The sequence below is a fragment of the Pipra filicauda genome, unplaced genomic scaffold (assembly GCF_003945595.2).
Source record: "Pipra filicauda isolate LSUMZ 115617 unplaced genomic scaffold, ASM394559v2 scaffold245_size1146780_pilon, whole genome shotgun sequence".
In the NCBI taxonomy this organism is placed as follows: Eukaryota; Metazoa; Chordata; class Aves; order Passeriformes; family Pipridae; genus Pipra; species Pipra filicauda.
In genome coordinates, this window is record NW_024104360.1 from 573,916 (window position 1) to 596,878 (window position 22,963).

Here is a 22,963-nt window from a genome sequence, read left to right on the forward strand (position 1 = left end):
GTCTTGCTTAGCATCTTCATCAATGATCTGGATGATGGGGCAAAGTGTGCTCCCAGCAGGTTGGCAAATGACACTGAACTGAGAGGAGTGACTGATATTTCAAAGGGTCGTGCTGCCATCCAGAGGGACCTCAACACCCTGAAGAAATGGGCCAACAGGAACTTCAGGAAGTTCAACAAGTGCAAAGTCCTGCACCTGGGGAGGTACAGCCTCATACACAAATATATGCTGGGGGCCACTCAGATGTAAAGCAGTTTGGTAGAAAAGGACTTGGGGTCCTGCTGGACACTAGGTTGAACTTGAGCAAGCAGCATGCCCTTGCAGCAGAGAAGGCTGAGGATGTCCTCGGCTGCATTTGGAAAAGTACTGCCCACAGATCGAAGGAGTGGGTCCCCTCTACTCAGCACTGGTGAGGCCACATCTGGAGCACTCTGTCCAGTTCTGGGCTCCTCAGTGTAAGACAGACACGGACAAACCTGAGACAGTTCAAAGAAGGGCCACAAAGGTGATGGACTAGAACATCTCTCATGTGGAGGGGACAAGAGAGCTGGGACTCTTCATTAGAGAAGTCGCAGTGGGACCTCATCAATGCCCATGAACACCCGAGGGGAGGGTGCAAAGAGGACAGAGCCAGTCTCTGATAAGAGCCCCCCATGACAAGAGGCAGTGGGCACACACTGAGAGAGCTGCTGCAGAGCGAAATCTCATCACAGTACCACAGCCATGCTAACATTCCCAATGTATCGACATTCCTACTTATTCCATTAGCCTAACTTTCAATATGAACTGTAATTGGTACTACTCCAATCTATCCTGCTCTTTGACATGACAGAAGTGCTTCTGTCATGGGCACAACAGTGAAATGTATTTGGAAAGAGGGCTGCTGCCATCCCATCTCTCCCTGGGGTCAGCATTCCTTGTGGTGCCACCTTTCTCCTCAGCTTTATCTTACTTTGAATACATATTTCTTCAGTGAAACATCAATGTGCACGAGATATGGTGCAAACAAACTTCTTATTTAAAAGAATATTAATGGCTTGATGATACACTTTGGGGAGATAGTAGAAAGATATTGCTGCAGGGTAGCAAACTATGGGCTCATGCAATTGATTTGGTAATTGTTTCATTTTTTAGAACTGGCTTTTAGTTCACCAGATTTGCATATAAAGAAGGACATGAAGTGCTCAAGACCAGGTTGGATGGGGCCCTGAGCAACCTGATCTCATGGGTGACATCCCCATGGAAGGGGGATTGAAAGTAAATGATTTTTAAGGTTTCTTCGAACCCAAACAATTCTATGATTCCCTGTTTCTATGAATCCTGGTGACCTCACACAAATATGTCCCAGAGTGAAAGTACAAGAGGCCTGAACACTTCCTGGGTTGACCTCTGCAATCCATGTGTTGCTGAATACTGGGAAACTTGATTTAGAAGATAATCTGCCGGTGTTTAACACTAGGGAAAGTCCTCCTTGTCTTCAGTAATTCAGGTTGTTTTTAAATTATTTTGTATTTGTTCATGTTGATTACTATGTCTTAATTGTAAACAAAACTAGTATAAACTATTTTCCTTTACTGGCCAACCATATAAATATCCTTTATAAAATAAGATTTTTAAAAGCCTTTCAATTCTTTTATTGTAGTTACATCACTTGTATAAAATATATCTGTTTGTACACATTATTTTTACAATGCCTTGGAGGAAGAGAGGTTTCTAGGTTTAACATCTGGTTAATAGCTTTTCTTATTACAAATATTTGCAAAAAACATGTTGCATTCTGGTGTTTACACCGAGAAATCAAAAAAGACAACTAAAACTGCCACAGTCTTCCAACTTGCAGTATCATTTCTCAATGCTCTAAACTGACGCACAGATGTTTTTGAGGCATTTTTGTTTTAAGGCTGGAAGAACACAAGAAAATGTTCATTAGGGTTTATGAGGAAATACTAAAAACATACATGAAGGTCAAATAATCCTTTTTTTAATCCCTTAAAGATCATTATCAGATAAAATAGCTATCTGATGAAAGACAGTAAATAGTCTTTGGATATGTAAAATTTTTTTGTTATATTTACACAATAAGGTATGTAGAGATAAAGAGATACAAAGAGAAAACGTACTTACTGTGGGAGTAAGTAACTCTTTTGACTCTTTCACAGACATAACTTGCATTTTTCACAAACCAGGAATAGTATTCAACACAGTACCTGAAGATGTAGTTAAAGTTAGGAGAGTAGCAGCTTATCTTTCATTAAGGAGAGGGACTTTTCACAAGGTCATGTAGTGACAGGACAAGAGAGAATGACCCTAAACTGAATGAGAGCAAGTTTAGATTAGACATTGGGAAGAAATTCTTTACTAGAAGGGTGGTGAGGCACTGGCACAGGTTTTCCAAAGAAGTTGTGGATGCCCCATCCCCGTAAGTGTTCAAGGCCAGGCTAGATGAGGCTTTGAGCAACCTGGTCTATTGGAACATGTTCTCTGTCCATGTCAGGGGGATTGAAACTGGATGATCTTTGAGGTCCTTTCCAACCCAAACCATTATATGATTCTATAAGCACAGTATACCATGCTGGTACTATTGAATATGGAAATAAAAAGCTAGAGTCCAACTACAATGATGTCATTAGATATCTGGAAAAATGAAGCTGGGCTTCATTCACTTAGTCTGAATACAGTAAGCCAGATCAGGTACTGATCATTGCCCTGGGACCCATTTGGGTCTCAGCCAGTAGCCACAGACTCTCAAAAATAAGCATTAGTGATTGAAAATTGTCATTTGGAAAAAAAACCTGATGGAGTATTTAAAGCAGAGAAGGAAAGAGAAACTAGTGCCAGGTTTTACCTCATGGCTTCCTTTCTGGAATATCTTCTCTGACCAACACAGAGGCACAGCTGAAAGAACCTACAGAGCTCCATCACACAGGGGTTGATCTTCTGCACTATAAGAGTGACAGGAGGGGAGGTCACACGAGGTTCTCTGAGAATTGCCTGTGGGCACCCTGGGGGAAAAAACACAGCTCTGAACTAGTCCAAATACTCGTCACATTAAACTTCTTGCAACACTTTATATGGGCTATGAGCTCCAGAACAATGTCTTCCCTACTCCAGCACTCTGAAAAGTAAGGGACACCCCTGAAAACACCACCCTGGGGCTCTGAAAAGATAATCAGGGCACAGGCTGTGAGAAGGCACATTTTGCATGATATGGGTGTCCCCTTCACATGCACCCATTGGGGTGGAAGAGCTGAACAAGCAGTGCAGAAGTGGCCGCTGTGTGATTGTCAGCTATTTCTTCCATTTGTGTAACTAGCAGCAGGCTTTGGCCATGTGTGGATAAACTGACTTACCTGCTGAGTATAATCCCCTTAGACAGTGTAATTGCATTTCCAGGTTCACATGTCTCCCACACTTTATAGCTTTGGGCCATCTTATGTTATGTGATAGCACAGGTCATGGGGGTTAAATTTGGACTAATGAAGTTCTGTTGAAATAAGCTTGAGTCATCTAGTGCTGACAAGAAGTTTAATATAAAATGGCATTCTTGGGCAGGAGGAAAATAAAGGCTCTGCCAACCTGAAAGAGATTGCTACTAAACTATTTCTCTTCTGGCAGCGCTTGCTCAAGGTAGGAGGAGTCATGGAGGAGTAAGGGGCAGACACTGACAGCTCCCAAACTCACAGGCCCATCTGAAAACCAGTTGTGTGTCAAAGGCACTACACAAATATCAGGTGTAATTAGTCAGGGAGCCCCATTTCTCTTAACCTCAGCTACTTTGTATAAATGCAATTAGGCTTTGTCCACTTAATAGTATTTGACACACTTTGACATTTTTTCACTCAATATCAATAAAAAATTAATGATTTCTTGCTACAGTAAATATACTTCATGTTAATAACCAAATATCAAAGCATGAGGCAATGAGGTTTCAATGCAAGTTGCCCCTGAAAAGTAATGTTACAGTTGATGTGAATGATCCAAACTTCCTAAGGGCTATTGTCCTGCGAATCTCAGCCTCTGCCAACGTGGGGACTCCTATCCTGCCAAACGGGTATTCAATGCTTTACTCAAACTATTTTTTTTTTCAGCAGAAATTCAGCTTTGTCTAACTGTACATTGAACAATGGCAATTTCAATTTGGAGTGGAATCTGTGTGGAAAAGAGAAGTCAAATAAAAAAGCTAAAAGCTAAGGAAATTGCTCTAGTTTTCATTTTTGACAACATCTTAATTTTAAATTAACAATGCATTTGAATAATACTCTATTTATTTAATGCTGAAATTCTTTTTCAATTCATGTAGTATTTAATTTCTTTTGGAATGCATAGTATACTCACATCATATAATTGAAATTAAAATTTTCGGTGATCCATAGTCATGTTTTATATTTCTTCTGTAATACATATCTACTGTGAAATGTATTTTTTGCATTCCATTCATAAGCTCATATAGATTTGGATTGAAATAAAAAAAAATAATTAATAGTAGGAATTATTTCAGAACTTTCTTTTCTAAGAATACTCTTTCCTAAGAAATTGATTCAGTCAAAAGAGACCAGAAAAGGCAGGGACGAGAGCTCGCTGTGCAGAGCTTTGCTCTGCATATTTGAAATTGCCACATTACTGTCACAGGCAGAGAAGTGACCAACTCTTGAAGTAAACAGACAGTTCCTTTATTAACTCAATATCACATCCCTCTGACACTGAGATTAAATTTTGCTGCCAGTGAAAAGCAACGTTATGGTTACTGCAAATGATTCAGACTTAAAATATCCCTCCCTGCAGCTCTAATATGCACATTTGCATATTTTACAAGTTGGCACCAACTTTCGTGATTCAAGAAATTAATTACTAGAATAATGTCTCAGCGCCCAGAACAATGTTGATGTCCTTCCTTGCTTTGTGATCCCACCGTTCGATTTATTTCCCCAAATTCATGACTGCTAGATGCAGGCAGACAGCCTCTGCCATCATGGTTCTGATAGAGAGGCAACTGGTGACTTGCCGTGCACTGATCTCACTGAAATCCATGTTTCCCAACCTTTTCAAAATGGGCTGTTGACAGTCCTAGGTTCTCCAGGGTCTGTAGAGTTGCCCACCTGAGAGCAGGGGCACATGAACAAACTCCGGACTGTGCACACCACAAGTCCAGTCACACACTCCAGCAACTTCCAACTGGCTGACTGCTGGGTAATCCTCAACTCAAATTCACCCAAAGCAAACAAGACACACAGACAACTTTGGTCTTTTGCAGAATCTTTGATGGATGAAAATTGTTGTAACATATTCTTCTGCTCCCAGTAAGTTTAAGAAGACCTAGTTTATCCTAAATTCTTCTCTTCACACCATCAAGAGTGTCAAGAAGTCAAACTATATTCACATGTTATGGCATTGACTCATTTCCTTCAGTGTATGTCAGTCATGTGGGGTAAGAGGATACTCTGGTATTCGGAGGTCTTTAAATGAGAGAAAGATCATCAGTTTTCAGAATTCAGAAGCATTATCAGAGTTAAAAAGGTGACCATGAAATCTGAAGTTATTTGGCTTCCTATCTCCATGATTTGAAGGGTCTTTTACATTAAGAACTGTTCCTTGCCTCAGCACCAATGAGTGTTTTCCTTGGAAATGAGTCTAAGTTTATAGTTTTTTTACTGCAGTGTTCTCAGGCCTCCTGGGCAATAGTTTCCTCCCCCTCTGACAGTTCCTGTCTGCAGCAGTTGTATTTGTATGATCACTAGAGGATGTTGTCAAACTTTGGGGTTTATCATCATCTTCTTGATTTGAAAATGCTACTTTATTCTGAAAACAGATGACCCACTGAGCAATATGCCCTTAAATACTTTCTTTTCTAATAGTATGGGAGGAGGAAAAAAAAAAGGAAGGCAAGCAACCCAACATATGTTGATAGTTCAGACAACCAGAATGGGACTATGAAAAACTTGATCTATATCAACAAAAGCTAAAACAAGTAACAGCACAGGATCCTGGTCTTGGGTTGCTGCAATAGGCAAAACCAGCAAAACCAACGGAAGAAGCAAATGACACCAAAATTGTAAGATACTATTGCTCACTGTGCAATTATTCCCAGTGACAGAAAAACTGAAGATTTGTGAAAGAACCTTTCTCTCTGAGTCACACATGTTTACCCCCCAAAAAAACACCTTTACAGATAAGTAAAGCTGCGTTGGAATTCATCAATGAGCCAGGAGAAGTCAATAATCCAAATATGACTAAAAATTGTGAGATTAGCAGGGAATCCAGATCAGAGCTTGCATTTCGAGCCTTCAAATAATCCCAAAATGAAGATCCAAAGGTTGCCTATATGGAGCCAGGGAACTGGTGGCACCCCTGGTGCTCAGGGTCAGCTCCACTAGCAGAGAAGGACCACAAGGCTGCAGTTTCCCTTCATGCACAAACCTGCCTGGTGATGCTCAGTTTTCACCTCACCTCTTCTGTTTTGACAGGCAGCAATCTTCTCTTATTCAGATTTATTAGGAAACCATATCAAAGACCCACAATTTCGTTTGACAATATAAGGATAGTGCAGTTTACTTTTTCCACATTTCCTGTTAATCCATCCCAAACCATATAATCAGCATTTCTTTCTGCTCTTCTCACCTACCATCCTTCGGAGTCTTTATGCAAGTCTTTTTTTGCTCATTCGTATTTCCAATTTTTCTTGGTTTTATTTCCTGGATATTTAAGTAGACCTTTGAAAAATATGTTTTGCCTGGTATTTTAGTTCTTTAGACTCCTCTGGTTTTATCTGTAATAGCAGATCCAAAGGATATTGAAGACCCCTGCAATTTAGTCCAATATATTCTTTGCTCTACACAGCATCTATGCTTTTCTGAGACAGTCACCACACAGAAACACAAGCAAGTGAGAGACAGACTTCCAAAATTGCCTCCATCAGTCCTCACCACTCAGCCAGGCTCACATTCTCACTTATTTGAGGTAGTAGGAGAGTCAACTTCAATGGGGAGGGACGAAGAATGGCCTCTTCCTCTTCCCTGAGCATCCCATGGGCTCAGAGCTGCATCACAACTCTAAGCAGCCAAACTGGAAGGACATAGTCCTGATGAAGGGGAAATTTGGAACTGAGCCACCTGCTTTTTTTTTTGGAAAAGTGAGGACCATTATTTCTTTTCTAGTCTCAAGCTGAGCACAGGCACTGCCCCAGCATCTTGTACTATAGGAGCTTTCACACCAGCCAGACGCACACACATGCTCAGCATCAAAAGTAGCTGCTGGTCTCTCCCAGAGTTCAGACTGTCCTCCTGGCATTGAATCAGGTCCAGTTTTTCAAAGTATGTAGTTTCTTACAAAATACTTCTCTGTAAATATAGTTTTATTGTCAATATATATATAAGACATAAATAGAGAGACACTATTACTCTAGCTTTTAATTTCTAACCTTTTGTTTAGGTGCTTAAAAAGAATGAGCTTTCATGAAAATCTAGTTGATGATCTTTCTTTATCTGAGGAAGCAGTTTGCAGTATTGGAAATTCAGAACAGCTCTGGAGATTTCATGTGGCATGAGTTGGCTTCATCTTTTTACTTGTATCAATAAGGAGATTTAAAGCATGACATTTTCTTTCAGAATGAATTTTAAGATTCTCCAATAACTAATCGATGCTAAAATTGGCACACAGAGTACCTATGTTATATCTATCAGCACAGTATAATCTATGTTTTGAATATGCAATTGTGTATGAAACAATTATGGAAGCAGTTCCTTGGACATCTTGGGTGGTTTATATACATAAACTATCATAAGCAAATTAAACATGTATGTTGTGTCTGTATGGGAAAATTTGCATCTCGCATTACTTTCAAACATACTACTATTTTTGCTGCATGAGGTGCATCTACTTACTGGTTGCTGAGTAAAGTTTCAGTGTCACACCAGGTCTGTAGGAGGGTGGCACAGACAGCACTGAGGAAGGCAAATCTGAGGGAAGGAAACAAATATAACTTGCTTTGACGCCTTAAAACAAAAAGGAAGGTTGACTGAAGTAGTAACAGAAAAGAAAAAAAACAAACACTGAAGTCATAGTTCACTAATAAACACTTACATAGACATTGATGTATAAATACATTATCAGTCACTTATTCCTATATATTACTTTCTATTTAATAAATGTGCCAACTGACACACTCTGTTGCTATCCCAGACCAGTCTTACCTGGCTCTGTTTGCATCTGGTTGCTGGTTTCTTGTGGAGACACTGTCTGCATCCAAAACATGGGCATGCCAGCTATGGGAACAGAGAGACACGCTGCCTGTCATTCATATTTGTTATTTATCTGTCTACTGAGAAGAATTGCTGTGTATGAGACAGCTCAACAGCCAGAGTCCCTCACCCAGTACTGCCAGTGGCATATAAAAATGTCAAGATGAAATAGGAAGGACAAAAGCTGTAGTTGACCAGAGTTTGAAAAGCCTATGGGCTACGGAAGGGCAGGATTTAAAGAAGGTGTGTTTAGAGGAGACCAAAAGAAGCAGCTCTATATTGCTTTTCCACAGGTTTGCTCACCAAATTTGGAGCAAAATGTGAGGGAAGACCCAAGCGGCAGAAACATCTATGAGGAGCAAGACTGAGTTTTTTCCTAAAGGATAAGAAACTACACGTTGGTTGCCTATAGCTGATTTTAGCACTTCTGCAATAAAGTAATCAACTCACTAGTGACCCAGAGTGGGTCTCCCTGAAGGGCCTCCCAACCTCCACCCCAGAGACATTTGGCCAAACCCCACAACCAGTGGGGTGAAGCAGCTTCCAGTCCTCCTCCCTGTACTCACTGGGGCTGGGCTGTGGGGCTGGGGAGGGGACCGAGCTCCTCCCAGGAGTAGGAGGGGATCCAGCTGTGCCTTGTGATCTGGAAGCTTCCACATGGGGTGATGGAAACCAGGGTCCTTTTGCTCCAGCTGTCTTTGGCCACGGTGAGAACCTTGTGGTGGGGATTTCCTCCCCTTTCTGGGCAAGAGGGATCCTGGTGGCTGGAGAAGCAAGAGAGACAGAGGGAGGGCACCAGCACACTAGGGACACTGGTGCCCCAAGGCAGCAGAGAGTGCAACACACTAAGGAACAAAAATATCTAAAATACAACCAGAAAATCCCATCTACTCCTTGAGTGTTTCTCTGCCAGGTGAGTGACCATGTTTCCATTTTATTTTAAGTATGAAAACACAGGGAGTGCCAATAATGTTTGAAATTTTAACTGAGAACATTTTAATGTGCAAATTTTCATAAACAAAAAAAGAAACCAAAATACTACTGCGAAGTGTTGTGTTTCTTTTCTTCACATAATTTATTTTTTTTATTTCCTAAGCTGCTTCACTGCAGAGGAAAGAGATAAAAGATCTCTGTGTGAAGGTGAGCAGGCAGGTACTGAGGGCAAATATTGCCGTTTGAGAACTGAAATGACACTCATGGCTAGAAGAGATGATAAAGGTTGGCATGTGGTTAAGGAAATTAAAAAAGTTTATAAAAAGACATCAGACTGACTATGGGAAGTGTGGGAATTTTGTAGCAGAGAGATGCAGCTGCAGTGACAAGGATGTATGAAGTCAAGGTCTGAATTTCTATTGATTTCTACTATGTGCGAGCAAGTGCAAAGCCTTGCTTTTGGCTTCCAAAATGTGGCACACCAGCACTTTGCTATCTTGAAGCCCTGTGGCAAACTTAAATCTACTGAAGTTATGCAATACTCACGTAAAAACAACTGACTGTCATATAAAGAGGAAGATAGAGATGAATACAAAGAAAAATTGCAATAAAAAAGAAGAGGAAACAGTTTAAACAGTCTTGGTTTTTGGTTTGAAGCCAACAACCGCTTTTTTTTTACTTCTCTGTCCCTTTATAAGACATATTTTTCTAATAAAATTACTTTTTACAATAGTTTTTCTATCCTCCAGCTAGTCAATGCATTACTGACCTCACCTCCTATTATTTCCAACAAATTTCTATGTTACTTTGCAATTGTAGGTAACATCATGTTTGCTGTGCAGCAAACATACATGATCACTTGTCAAGACATTAGTCAAGGATGGCACAAATTTAGTTCTGACAATATGTGCTCACTTTTAAATGTCCACACATGTTCTGCTGATGGGTCCAGGGTCTTGTTTGGCTCTTCCTGTAATTTCACGAAACTTGAGAAAATCGATTCTAGGTCTTTGAGGTATGAGAAGCCAGGGTTAGAGCACTCACCATCCATCACGTATTTTGTGATAAAAAAGAAAGAAATCAGGTTCTGGTATCATGGAAACAGCTGTTGTCTTTTTTAATTAAAGGTTTGTTTGTTTTTTCTTTTTTTGTATTTTTTTCCAAAGTACCTGATTTTTTTATTTTTAACAGGAGAGAAGGGTCCTACAGCTTTCAGCACATGTAACTTGCCACTGATTTCACTGTCTATCTGCCCACTTTAATCTAGCCTTGAAAATGAGAGTCATGGGCAGCAGTGAGAGGTGAGCATCTGAAGTGCAGCTCAACCTGGCAAAGCATCTTTGGGTGGAGGAACCATGCAGCACACTGACCATATTCCACTCCTTTCTGAAGGTAACTAACTCACATGGGAGGTCATTTGTTCTGAGAGCTAAGGAAGATTAGAGTGCTAGGGACCCTCCTCAGCCCAGTGCTGAATTCTGTAAAAGCTCTCGTCCCAGCACTCTTCGTTTATTCCTCCACTAGAAGACCTTGTAACAAATAATTTAAAAGTTTGTAAAATTTACTTATATTTATGATATGATTATTATATTAAACATACAATAATATAAAATATAATTTTATTTTAATTATAGTAAAATACATAATAATGTGTAAATATATTATTGCTTATATAGCAATAATAAAAATATAAAATAATGTTTAAAGTATTTTTACACTATGAAGATGGAGTACTCATTGCAAGTGCTACATGGATGTGGTTTTCACTGTTGTTGCTGTTTCCTTTTATCCCCCAAGGATGTACTTACCCAGGTCAGATGATGTGTTACTGGAAAATGTGTAATTAATAACAGGAGACTTCTCTAATATTTCCCAAAAGTCAGAGAGATTTTTCCCTGCAAATAGAAATGCTTACAAATATCAAGAAAGGCACTTTTTTTTCTAGTATGTCATCACTGACAATAAACAGGGCAATATTTTTGGGTGGAATGGTTTTAACTTTTACCTGTCTGCCCTGTCATCACACAGATATAGATACAATCTGAGTCATTGCTCTGATGTACTGAAAGGCAAAAAAGTGTAAAAGAGATCATTGTTACCACTTTTCATTATATGACATTATCTTAAACAGTTGAGAAAACAAACAAAATATGGTATGTGGTTATGGCAGCTGGTCAAATATTTTCCTTCTCATCTGATTTTTGACAAAACCTCAAACCAGCATCAAATCCACATGTTCAAGATTTTCAGGGAAAACATTTCTATCTAATAAAAATTCTAAATTACAAGTATTTTTATATGGAAAAAAACTATTCAGATAATATAGCTCATAATTATTCTTGGGAATCATAATTTCCCCAAATATGAGTATTTAATAAAGATTCTCAAAAGTACCAGGTTTTAGTAATTATTAACCAAACATTCAAAGAAAACATAGCTGCTCATAGAAACATGTGTCTCTGTATTACATGCACACACATTATATACATACTTGTTCCATGCTTTGCAAAGCAATTGCTGCTGAGTAAGAGCAGTAGGCTTTTATCTGCATTTCTATGCTTGTTTCCATGCCAGAAGTAAATGAGACAAATAAGATAATGATAATGTTAAAAAGAAATTCAAACCTGAGAGAATAGAAGTGGATTTAAAAATTTCTGTGAGATAACTGGTGGAGTTTCCAGTGATGTCAACAAGTAAAGCTGTAAAATCTAGAAAACAAATATAGAAAATTTACTGTTGAAGCACATAGTCCATCATCTATGCCAAGTCAAAAATTCACTTTTACACATGATGATATTTTGGATATATGCTCATATATGACAAAGTTTAAAATGTTTTAAAGTTCCCAGTGTTTTTCCTGGATGGGACTGGACTCAAGAAGCCATGAGAATATTCTGCAGAAATATATTTCAAAGGTGATATCCAAATTAACAACAATGTGCTTAAAAGTAAACTTGAATGGAATTTATCTGTTCAAGAGAACATTTTAAAGTAATACTCGATGTGGTTTGCTTAAATGTAGAAGGAGATCTAGAGCCTGCAGGCTTTGCTTGCTCTAACTATCTGCCGTGTAGGATCTCCCAAGAGGCATCAGGCTGTCTCCTCAGACATACAGATGAAGTTGTCAGCCTGAAAAATGGCTGCTGGTGCTGTGGTGGTACCTTTTAGCAGTAACAGGTCAGTGTTCTCACTTAGGGAGTGATGGACATGAGCCTTGTGTTGAGCCCTTAATTTTTACTACTTTGGAGAATGCTCTAATCACCAAAATATTCTAGATTTGAGGCAGAAAGATTGAAGTTTCTCTGTTTTTGTCCAAGGCAGAGTGGGTCATTATGCAGTAAGGCTCGTGAGATGTGTGGGTCCAGAAAAAGCCATGAAAGCTACTGTGGCTCATAGATGGGGTCACCACATGCAGCATAGAGGGTTTGGGTTCTGGTCCCAAGCTACTGAGCTACTCTTGATACCTTACATTAACCAGTCATAGAATCCAAATGCTCAGATGCATCCTGAAATGTTAAATACTGTGATACCTTACATTAACCAGTCATACTCTTGATACCTTACATTAACCAGTCATAGAATCCAAATGCTCAGATGCATCCTGAAATGTTAAATACTGTGAGATCAGGGGTGTGAATGAGGATTAGAGGTGAAGGGTTTGCCCAACAGCATTTCACACTGAATCAAACTGCTGTATAAAATTGGTCCTTGCTTTTCACTTCTCTTGGGCTCTTTGAAGTTGCTGGAGTCCACTGGCACAGAGAAGCCCTTGTTTATCTCCTGTGGGTTATCTCAGGAGAACAAAAGTGGCCAAGGTGATGTATCATACATTGGTGGTTGTCTCTCCTGTGCTGCAATTTGTATTCCGAGGAGGAAAGGGAGGTCTTTTCACCAGGCAAACCACTCCAGCCACTTGACTGATGGCCCCATCCCAGACTGGCTGGCTGGATGCAGCCACCTGAGACCTGGCTCACTGAGTCAGAGCAGCCATTCATCATGAGTTATGGCTGTTGATCTCAGTATGGTGATGCTACTCATAAGGATGCAGTCTGCACAATTCAGGCTACAGCCTTCAGCTCCAAAGGAAATAATTCAGCTTAAACACATGCAATTGCCAACCTCTCTTGTGTGCCCACCTGTCAAGTCATTTGTCACATTGTTCAAACAGTAGCAGTAGTGCATAGGGAACTTGCCAGGGTCAACATTTTTTGCATTAGAGACTGTAGGGAGAGAGAGAAAAAATGAGTATCTTGTTGCACAGGCTATGAGAGAGAAACCACCCTTGAGCAGAGCAAAGCACCAGACACTCACTGTTATAAATGGTGACTGACACTTTGTGGAAGGCGAATGAGCTGTAAGACGTGACACTCAACAAAGAGAACAGTTTTTTGGTACCTGCAGAAACACATGCCCATGCCATTAGCAGTTGGAACAAATTGTGAGAACAGCATGTTTTGACTCTGCTAATTTAATGTCTAAAGGATTCCTGAGGTGCTGATATGATACAGCTGCCTGATACTCAGTTCCTTCTCATTTCCACTGAGAAAAGGATCAGTTGTATTACTTCTTTCTTTTTTTTTCTTTTTTTTTTTTAGTTGAAACCTACACTGGATTATAAAGCACTTTCTAAAGGCATCCCATAAGTAATTATGTTGTATCTGTATATAAACCCACGCTAATTTCTTAGTTCTTTGGGTCAGACAGCCACCTGCATTATAAGTGTGTGAGGCTGATGTGCTCCTAGAAGCAATTTTGGAGGCAGACAGCACATGTTTACAGCTTCTCCTGCTAATGCTGTTAGTGCTTTATCTCCTGCACTGCTGGGCTGACAGGCTGTGACCTCCCCAGCTGTGTCCCGTTACCTCTGAGTGCAGAGCTCAGCATCCCATTCACCAACTCTGTCAGGTTAATAGCAGCCAGGTCCAGGGTCTTTGCCGGCAGCTCTGAAAAAAAAGGGGTGCATAAAGGTGCGAGGAAACGGCTGCTCATCTCCTGCTTATCTACAGTGGAAATCTTCAGGAATGGGAGAACCAAAATGAGCAGATTATGTACCAGAGCACACCAAAAAAACACTGATGAAAAAATAAAGTTCCAGGAGTGCAGAGAGGAGTCTGGAAAATAGCAAGATATAGCAGCAGTGCATGGTGGGCCAAAATTCAGGTCTGTCAGCTCTGCCCTTGAGCAAGCCCTTGAGCAGCTGCAGGACCCAGCCAGCCCTGGCGTGCTGGTGCCCCCTCCTGCTGGGCAATGGGTGTTTGCTGCCAACAGAGCAGTAGATCTCCTTTTGCAGGTAAGAAACAGCAGAGCAACTGCCCAGGAAATATTCCCCCTGCCCCAACCCTACATAAAAATACAGATTTTTTTTTTTTTTCAGCTGCCTCAATGGCTCTACTGCTACAACAGAATAATTTTACCGCAGCCAAATCACACTTTTTGTTTTATCATGCTTTTTTTTCTGTCCATGTCACTTATTTGTTTTTCCCAAGTCAAAATTTCTGAAGATGTTCTCTTGCTCCCCTCACACAAAGTCACACCAAAGCAGAGCAGGTCGGCGTCTGTGTGAGAGGAGGAAGGTCTGTGTGTGCATGACAGAGAGAGGAAAAGCAGAACAGGGTGGAAAATGAAGCACAGAAAGCTGAGATGAGAACAAAATCAAATTTGTGGAGAAATACAATTTTCCAATGACATCACTGTTGTTTATAACCAATTTGAAGCCAAGCTGCACCCTAGAGTTAAAATCAGTGGTTGTCCACAGCACTGAAGAGAGGAAAGGAAAAACAAAAGTGAATGAAGAGCGGGGAAGGAGAGAAAGGAAAAAGAGAAAGCAGATTAGATTTTGGAAGGATAGTGGTTAACCTAGCCCAGGACTCGGGTAAGGCCTGGATTGGGTGAGGTGCCCTTACAGCAGGGGTGGGTTTGGGCTCACAGACTCTGAAGGAGAAGAGCCCATCTGCTGCCACCTTCATGCCCAGCACTCCCATTAACACCCCAACACTGCGTCTCCTGACGTGCTACTTGTTACCTGCAGTAGCCAGCACTGCCACTTGCTTCTCTTTCTTATTTTCTCTTCTTATGCACGAAGCTGAAAAGTGAAGAAAGAGACTGAGGAACAGTTTTCCCTGTTGAGACATCACACAACTCTCTGTTGAGCTCTCTGCTCTTGCTTATTAGAGCTCAGAAGCTGATGGACATCAGCACTGCAGAGCAGGCCAGCAAGCATCCATTCATTAAGTGCCTGAGAATAAGGATGTACTAAAGGACTTGCCAGGTCCTTCAGCTGCCAGCTAAGGAAAGAAAACAGATTTAGTGTCTGAGCTTGACCCTCAAGAATCAAAAGAAAAATATAGTAGTAAACTTTTGTAGAGATCTTCACTAGGCTTGCACACAACATTTGCTGTAAGGTACACAGTAAAATAAGGCCATATCTAAACCAATATTCCCAGCCTGTGTGCATGTCTGTTATTCGAAGCTGTCATGAAATTGAGAACTGTTCTCAAGAGCTGTGTTGCAAGAGGAACGAGCTGGAGCTGGGCTCAGGAGATTGGACTGGCTTTCTTGAATTCGCTCAGTAACCAACCGAGGTGCAGAGCAGTGATTTAGACATCACAGAACAGGTTGAAAACAGGTGTTTGGGGTTTAGGTTCCCTGTCCCACCAGTGGAGAGATGAATGCCGCCAAAGAGTAATGTAGAAGGATCTTCAAATAATAGCTAGCAAATGCCAAACTTCCATGTCCCTCTGAAGCTTCAGCTTCTCAATCCACCCAGGTTCCCCTTTATACACACACACACACACACACACACACACACATGTTTGTGTAAAGGAGAAATCTACGGTCCAGGGCTTGTAAACTGTGACTCCTCAGTATTAATCAGATGTATTAACAACTCTCACTTAGTAAGAGCTAAATTTGGACTGAAAATCTAAGTGTTAGGAGCTTTTTTAACCCTTCTCTCCCTTTACTTACAAGCCTTTTTGACTCCAGATTATTGGCATGGGATCCAAGAATAGACATAATCTGTTCTGCCCTGCTGCATGGGACCAGCCCTGGAGCTCCAACCCATCAGCCTTGCCTACACAGGGTGAAAGAACGAAGCCTGCCACAGATGTGGGAATGGGTCTGTGGGAGCAACTGGAAAAGAGACACCTGGGTTATTCCATGGGGAGCACCAAACCATCATCCTTACCTGTGCTGAAAACCAGAAAAAGACACAGAAATCCTAGGCTCATCTTCACTGCCACATGCCAGCAGAACCACTGCATTATGGATGCTGACTTCCAGCAGGTTTGGCTGGTCTAGGAGAGAGAAATGCTCTTTTGGTGATATTTGTGGTGTTGTGCAATTTTGTCCAGCCCTTGTCCCAGAATGATTTTACCATGGGAGAAATAGTAGATCTCTGCAATGCAGAGAAAGATTAATGGTGGAAATGGCAAAGAAACAGAAATCCTACAGTCAGTATTTTCTATATATGTGTGGGTGTCATGAGTTTAGCATGTAACTCTTGATTTTTGAGTCCTACATAGCTGTGCCTTTTTTGGGACTTGGTAAGGTTGGTGATACAACCCTCTTCTCTAGCAGGATGACCTGTGCCTAAATGACACTAACACATCAGATGCCTAAATCCTTTCTGTTAAAACAAGATAAAATTTGCTTATGTTCAATTTTAGACCGGATATCAACCGAGCTTCTTTTGTGCAGAAATGTTGCTTGTCCAGTCATCCCTAGTCTTGTATTTCTGTAGTTATTGTCACCAGGTTTCTATCCTGTGCTACCTTGTCTAGCTGCTTAGGAAGGATTAACAGCTCATGCCTTTCAGACCACAAGCTCCTTTCCAGATTTCAATGATGTAATTGAAGGTGGTTAGGGGGGAAAAAAAAAAGGTTTCTTTTCATGTTTCCCCTCATTTTGTGGTATTGGAACATGCCAAATAACTCTGTAATTGTCAGAAAATGAGGTACCATATGAAAATTAGCAAAAAAAAAGTCCACATTTTTAATATCCTCTTGAAATAGCTAATCTTGCAAGTGCACAGCAAATCATTATCTTGAAGATAATACTGTTTGATTAGCAAACTATTATCATCATGTTTAAAATATTTCTCATATTGAACTCACTAGAGAATGAACATATTCTGAAAATGTGGTAATTTGTACTTAGTGGCTCTAAAGAGACTCTTCCTTAGGATGATGAAACAATACTAAGTATTTGTGTGTTTGAAATGTCTGTATTTGCTTGTCTAATGAGTCAAAAGTGTGTAAGTGCCGGCTCTGCTAATTCAAGCAAAGCTCTGAAAGCTTTTGGGCAGTTCATCCTATCTATTTAGCCCATCTGCCTAATCCTTTTTACTCAGCCCCAAGCCTGGACTCATCTATGGTTTCTGCACAGCATGTGCAGAAGCAGAGGACTGAGGCAGAGAGAAAGCGTTGGCCAAATCTCAGTCCCCAGACTTTGTACTCCATCATCTTTCCTGTGAGCTGGACGAATTTTGCATGGACAGAGTCCAGTGTCCTGTGGAGCAGTCTAGTACCAAAGAACCCTAAACTTGACTCTTCTTGCAATATTTGGGATCTGACAAACTACTAGATTACAGATCATAAATATATTGCTGTCCTGAAAATCACAGGGCCTGACACCCTGCCTGGTAAGGCTATCCCCACTTCCACTCTCTGATGTTATGAAGCTTGCTGGGACTTGTAACAGCTTTTTTTCATTGATCTGTGGACTCTGTACTTAGGAGGTAACTCAAGCCCATTCACATCCTGATGTGATGGAAGTGATTTAGTCTGCATGGAGACAGGTATAAAACTAATCCACGTCTGGATTCTGCTCAAGATTTGTATTTTTTGTCCTTTTTGGTTTGGTTGAATGAAGTAGAGAGGAGTTAGTGAGAGATAAGCCTCAGTGGAGCTGAGTGTGAGGAACTGGTACATTTCACAGGTGCAGGGACATGGCTGCTGGGGAGGGAAGGCTTTGGGAGATGGGGAGTTGGGTGAACATGTAAAGGGAGGTATGTAACTTCATGTGTTTTGGAGCAGGGGGTCTAGAGTGGCTGGTGCATCTAGTTAGTCAAGTGTCCTGTTGAAGGGGAACTACTGGTTATTGTCTTTGAGGTCAGAAATGGGTTGATGTGCTGGTTTATGAACAGAACATTATGAATTTGGATTGTACTGTGAGAGGTGAGTGTCTCCTTGGCTCTGCAAAATTTGCATTAGGATGAGTCATGCCTCATGATGATGATTCAGTGTTTATGGGCCACAGACCCTCTGAGCACATTCCTCGTGACCTGCTCCCTGCACACAAGTGTGACCAAGCCATTGCTGTCTCTGTGCTCACTGACCCAAGGGACATCAGCAGGAAACATGGCCAACAGAACTGCTGCCACTGTACTGTCCCTGAGGTGTGGGGCTGGTTGGCTGGAGAGTCCCTGCAGCCCTGAAAGACCCCACACCTCTGTCCTTCACAAGGATTTTGTCTGCATGGCAAATAATAGACCCAGGAGGCGGGAGAAGAGGGCATCCCCTGCCCCATTTTCAGTCTGCCTCTATAGATCAAAGGCCAGTGTTCATCCAGAGTGAGGAATTTTGATTTCTAGGACTTTCTTTGAGAAACATGGGCTCTCCTCAGTCACCAGTGAATCACACTTTGACTAACACTGAAATCCTTGGTAAAAGCATTTCACAGACTGATGGGCAAACGCAGCTGTTTTATAAAGGTTCGTAAGTAAAGTGGTAGATGGTAGAGAATTTCCTGTCAAAGATCTAACTTATTACTGATTTATTTAAACTGGCTCAGAGTTTTTCATGGTGGTGGGCCAGGGAAAAGTAATCTGATATCAGCAGGTGAGAGCAGGGTCTAGAGAGAGCACATTCCTAAGAGACAGAGAAAAGGCAAGAGGATTAACACATGAAAGGACCATCTTACAAAGCATTGAGTGAGAGAGAGAAAGAGGAAAAACAGCTGTAAAAGTACAAACAAAATAGAGTGAGGTGCAAAGTTATGCTTCCAAGCATCCCTTGCATATTTGGAGATGCTTTCTCGCTCACCTAAACTGTCAGTTCCCTGCTGTTCTACCTGCTGAGCTCTTCCTCCATGCTAACAAACAGAATTTTCTCCACATACAATGCTGATTTCCAGCAGGAATTCAGAGAAGGCATTAGTGTGGCCATAACACACTACACACCCAACCAGGCAAAGCATCTAAGGATTGAGACAACAGACAATTATAACCTGGAAGGATGGATCGTAATAAGACGAATCTTGTTCTACTTCCAGCAAACAAATATTGAATATTGTTGGTATAAAATGATGAAAAATCCTCCATTCATGGGAGTGTTTGTTTTGCCTGAATGCCAGATTTACCCCTGGCCAGTAGAAGATGCTTAAAAAGAAATTGCAGATAAGTCCTAATACTGGGGAACATCACTACGGACCACTTTTGCTCCTCAGTTGGTAGAGGCTGATTTAATTTTGAAGCATTAGCTTTTAGCTGCTTCCCAAAATCTATTGCCAACATTAACCATCTGAAATTTATGCTGTCTAAATTTCAAAGGCATGTGTGACAAAAATTCCTAGAACTGTTGCCTGAAATACCTTATCTCTCAGCAGTGTGAATATTAGTAATATTAACTCTTACGATACATGTCACATTTGCGTTGCTCTGCTTATTTGATATCTAATTTTCATTTATCATGGGCAAGTCTTCATTACTTTGTAACCGTATCTCTCTTGAAGTGACACTACTGTGATGACTGAAATACATGTCCAGATTGCAAATATGAAACCCTTATTGTCCTCCAGCTCAAAAGCACAATTTTCATTTCAAACCATACTGAGATTCACAGGCACTGAAGGCACAGGTGCCACACAGCTGTGAGCAGAGAGAAATCCCATAAACTGACTCAGAGAATATTTTCCTTCCAAACATTTATCTGATAGAGGCTGAAGGTCAAGCCTTTGATTACAAATTCTCCTTCACCTCTACTGGATATGATAATCCTCCTCTGTTTATTTTAAGCTGAATGATATTAGTAGAATTCATTTTACTTAGAACTGTTGATCCAGAGTTCCTTGAACTGCTGAACTGGAGATTTTAATCCAGTTTGATTACCTTTATACACTCATGAAGACCTCTTATTAAATACCTCTCATTAAATACCTCTCTGTTACTCTGGGCTAACAGCAATCTGAAACCAATGTGTTTATTAGCTGTGCTTCAGTAGAACTCATTTTAATGTAGCAGGTAACCATGAAGTTTGAATTGTTTCCATTTTTCCTGTACAAACAGAGTTCAATGAGATATCAAGTAGTTCCCTCATGTCTTCACGCTTAACAGAGCAGAACAGAAGTTAAGAGAATTCCCTTACCTTCATTCAGTTCCAACATCTAAAGGTCATCTCTCATTTTAAGAAGACCATGCACGAGCTCTAAAGAAATATTTCAAGTTAATGTGAAAATATGCCCATGTTACAACTGCATACTTCATTACATTGCTACAACTACTTTTTAAGTTTAGGTTTATTTGTGTGAGAATGCAATAAAATGCAATAAATATACATTTAATAAAAATACATTTCATTTGCTACATTTCCACTGAGCTTTAATAACACAGCTGAAATGGTTTCTTCCAAATACATGTGAAAACACCAAGATCTGGAATAGTTAATATCAACTTACCTGACTTCTCTTGACAAAGATTGTAATCTTCAGAGCCTATATAAAACTGGAGGTTATTGCCAGGTCTTAATAAACACTTTGTGAAAAACTTTGAGTAGACAGGCTAGACAATCTTTCCTTAAAATCCTGTGAAAATTATCATCTTAATCCCTGAAGGACTAACTAGAGGTAACACAATCATAAGCACACAAAGTGCCTGTTGAATCCCGCATGGAAAGGCTCTGTGGCAGGTCAGGTGTGTATTGGAAGCTCCTTTTGGCAGTAGAATTGAATTATGGAGGATTTTTTTTCCCTTTTAAAGGAACAGCTCATCTTACTGCAGTTAGACCAACGCCACCTTTGATGGTGAGAGGTAGACAAGGTTAAGCCCCTTTGGTAAAGCTTTAGCCATCCTTCAGTTCAAACAAGGGGCATTGTAAGGATAACAGAGATGAAACCAGAAGTGTGTCTTAAGCGTGGAACCTCGAAAGGAATAAAATGACAGTTAAAACAGAAAATTGCTTGGCATCACGGTGAAGTGTTGAGGAAGGGAGAGAGAGATCTGGTCACAACAATGACATAGGGCAATTTCAGTGATGCTGAGTGATGTTTAGTAGTACCCAAGAGATGATCACTGTTGGAAACAGTGGATAATATTCTGCTCCCATTTAATCTAGTGGACTGCAAGTGATTCCTCTGATATCAGTGAGTTTAGATGCAAACTGTTAAAAGCCAGTGGTTGTCCGTTCAGTAATTTTATCAGAAGCCACAAAACATTCCAGTTTGTGAAATAACTCACAACCTTGTAGCAATTAATAAAAGGAAAGCTAAGTGGATTCAGAGTCAGTTTATGAAATAAAAAGTGCTTTAGTGATCAGGTTATGTGTGTGGTTGGGCTGTGTCTCTGTCTGCCCAAAAACCCTGCCTTCACCAAGAATTTCATAAGCTGGAAGGCAACTGCAGCCAATTTAATAGAGCTATAGCTGGTAAATTACATGCTTACACATGTAATGTGTAATGTGCATGTATGTCTGTGCACATACATGCACAATCTTACCTTTGTTTTCTTTCACTCTGCCTTTCACAAAAAAGCATTATGCACAGGCATGTCACTGCATCTAAAATTATTTAATTCTGTATGGAAGTTACTGGTGTGATAAAAGGAAAATTTTGTGACTCGCAACTAAATGCTGCAGCTTGTGGAATATGGAAATACCTTTTCTTTGACAAGACTTACTTTTACTGACTTAATTACCAGTTGCTCAATATCACATCAAGAAGGCTGGGATGAAAGTCCTCTCTGTAACAGCTGACAAAACCAGGTATAGCCAGGAAGATGTGTGCACTGGGATCAGTTCCAGCCGTTTGATGTTTGGCTGTGAGGATAATTAGACTTTCAGCAGGTTTTGCCTCATGCTGCATTTTACCCTGGGACTTTGTAATTTTAACTTTCCTCAGCTGCAGAGCAATGCTCAGGTGACCAGGGAGGGGGCTATTGTTCAGCCCCAACTTTGACTCTTGGGGACAATGCTGTGTTCTCACTCAGAGCATCCCTCTGAGCAACTAGCTTTCTCAGGAGTATAGTCTTTACATGATTTCTTTCTCCAGCATCCCTTTGTGTGGCAGAACTGTGCCTGTAACTAGCATCCCAAAATCCAGAACAGGAAAAGAACACATTTTTAGCGTCTCTTAGTAACAGAGTTATAATTCATATAAAATACTGAGTAAATGCATTCATTTGCTGAAGGTTAGGCAGGTTAAGTCCCTGCAATGCAATTCAAATAAACACACATTCAAGGAAATGCCTGTGGTTTATCTGTAAGAGAGAGGACAGTGTGGTGTGGTGTTCTGGTAAGGAGGGAGAAAATGAAATCTGAATGTTGGTGCTTTATCTCTCTGTGGGCTGAGAACACAGTGTGAAAGAAATGCATTATTTCTTCCTTCTGGCTTTTTCTTAGTCTTTTAAACATGTTTTAAACACCACATTTCTACATAGCAATTGTGATATGTGTGAGTGACTGCAAGGGCTCCAGACACACGTTCTTGTGATGGCATCACCAGCCAGCATCCCCTCTCACCTGCTCTGTCCTGGTCTGCCACTGTCCTCAGGTAGCACCACCCTCCACCCTGGCTGAGGTATGAAC

At 40.7% G+C, this 22,963-nt stretch overlaps 1 protein-coding gene across 1 annotated transcript; it reads right to left on the reverse strand.

Moving 5' to 3' along the window:
* Positions 1 to 1,293: 1,293 nt before the first annotated feature.
* Positions 1,294 to 20,557, reverse strand: HHLA1 (HERV-H LTR-associating 1). The gene is made up of 16 exons (XM_039381889.1): positions 20,531 to 20,557; positions 16,354 to 16,462; positions 15,190 to 15,249; positions 14,030 to 14,110; positions 13,479 to 13,562; positions 13,304 to 13,387; positions 11,792 to 11,875; positions 11,173 to 11,229; positions 10,976 to 11,062; positions 10,083 to 10,175; positions 8,801 to 8,998; positions 8,187 to 8,258; positions 7,878 to 7,952; positions 2,846 to 3,002; positions 2,125 to 2,207; positions 1,294 to 1,901 (listed from the first exon to the last, which is right to left on the reverse strand). Exons 1-16 carry the CDS (start codon positions 20,534 to 20,536, stop codon positions 1,858 to 1,860), a joined length of 1,374 nt encoding a protein of 457 aa, XP_039237823.1. The 5' UTR covers positions 20,537 to 20,557; the 3' UTR covers positions 1,294 to 1,857.
* Between the last annotated feature and the right edge of the window lie 2,406 nt (positions 20,558 to 22,963).

Excerpts from the sequence above, each read along its gene's own strand:
- HHLA1 (XM_039381889.1), bottom strand. Across the intron at positions 8,999-10,082 it reads ACATGTGTGGACATTTAAAA|CCACCAGGATCCCTCTTGCC; the intron begins GTGAGCACATAT and ends TTGCTTCTCCAG. Across the intron at positions 8,259-8,800 it reads AGCCCCACAGCCCAGCCCCA|CTGGCATGCCCATGTTTTGG; the intron begins GTGAGTACAGGG and ends CTGTTCCCATAG.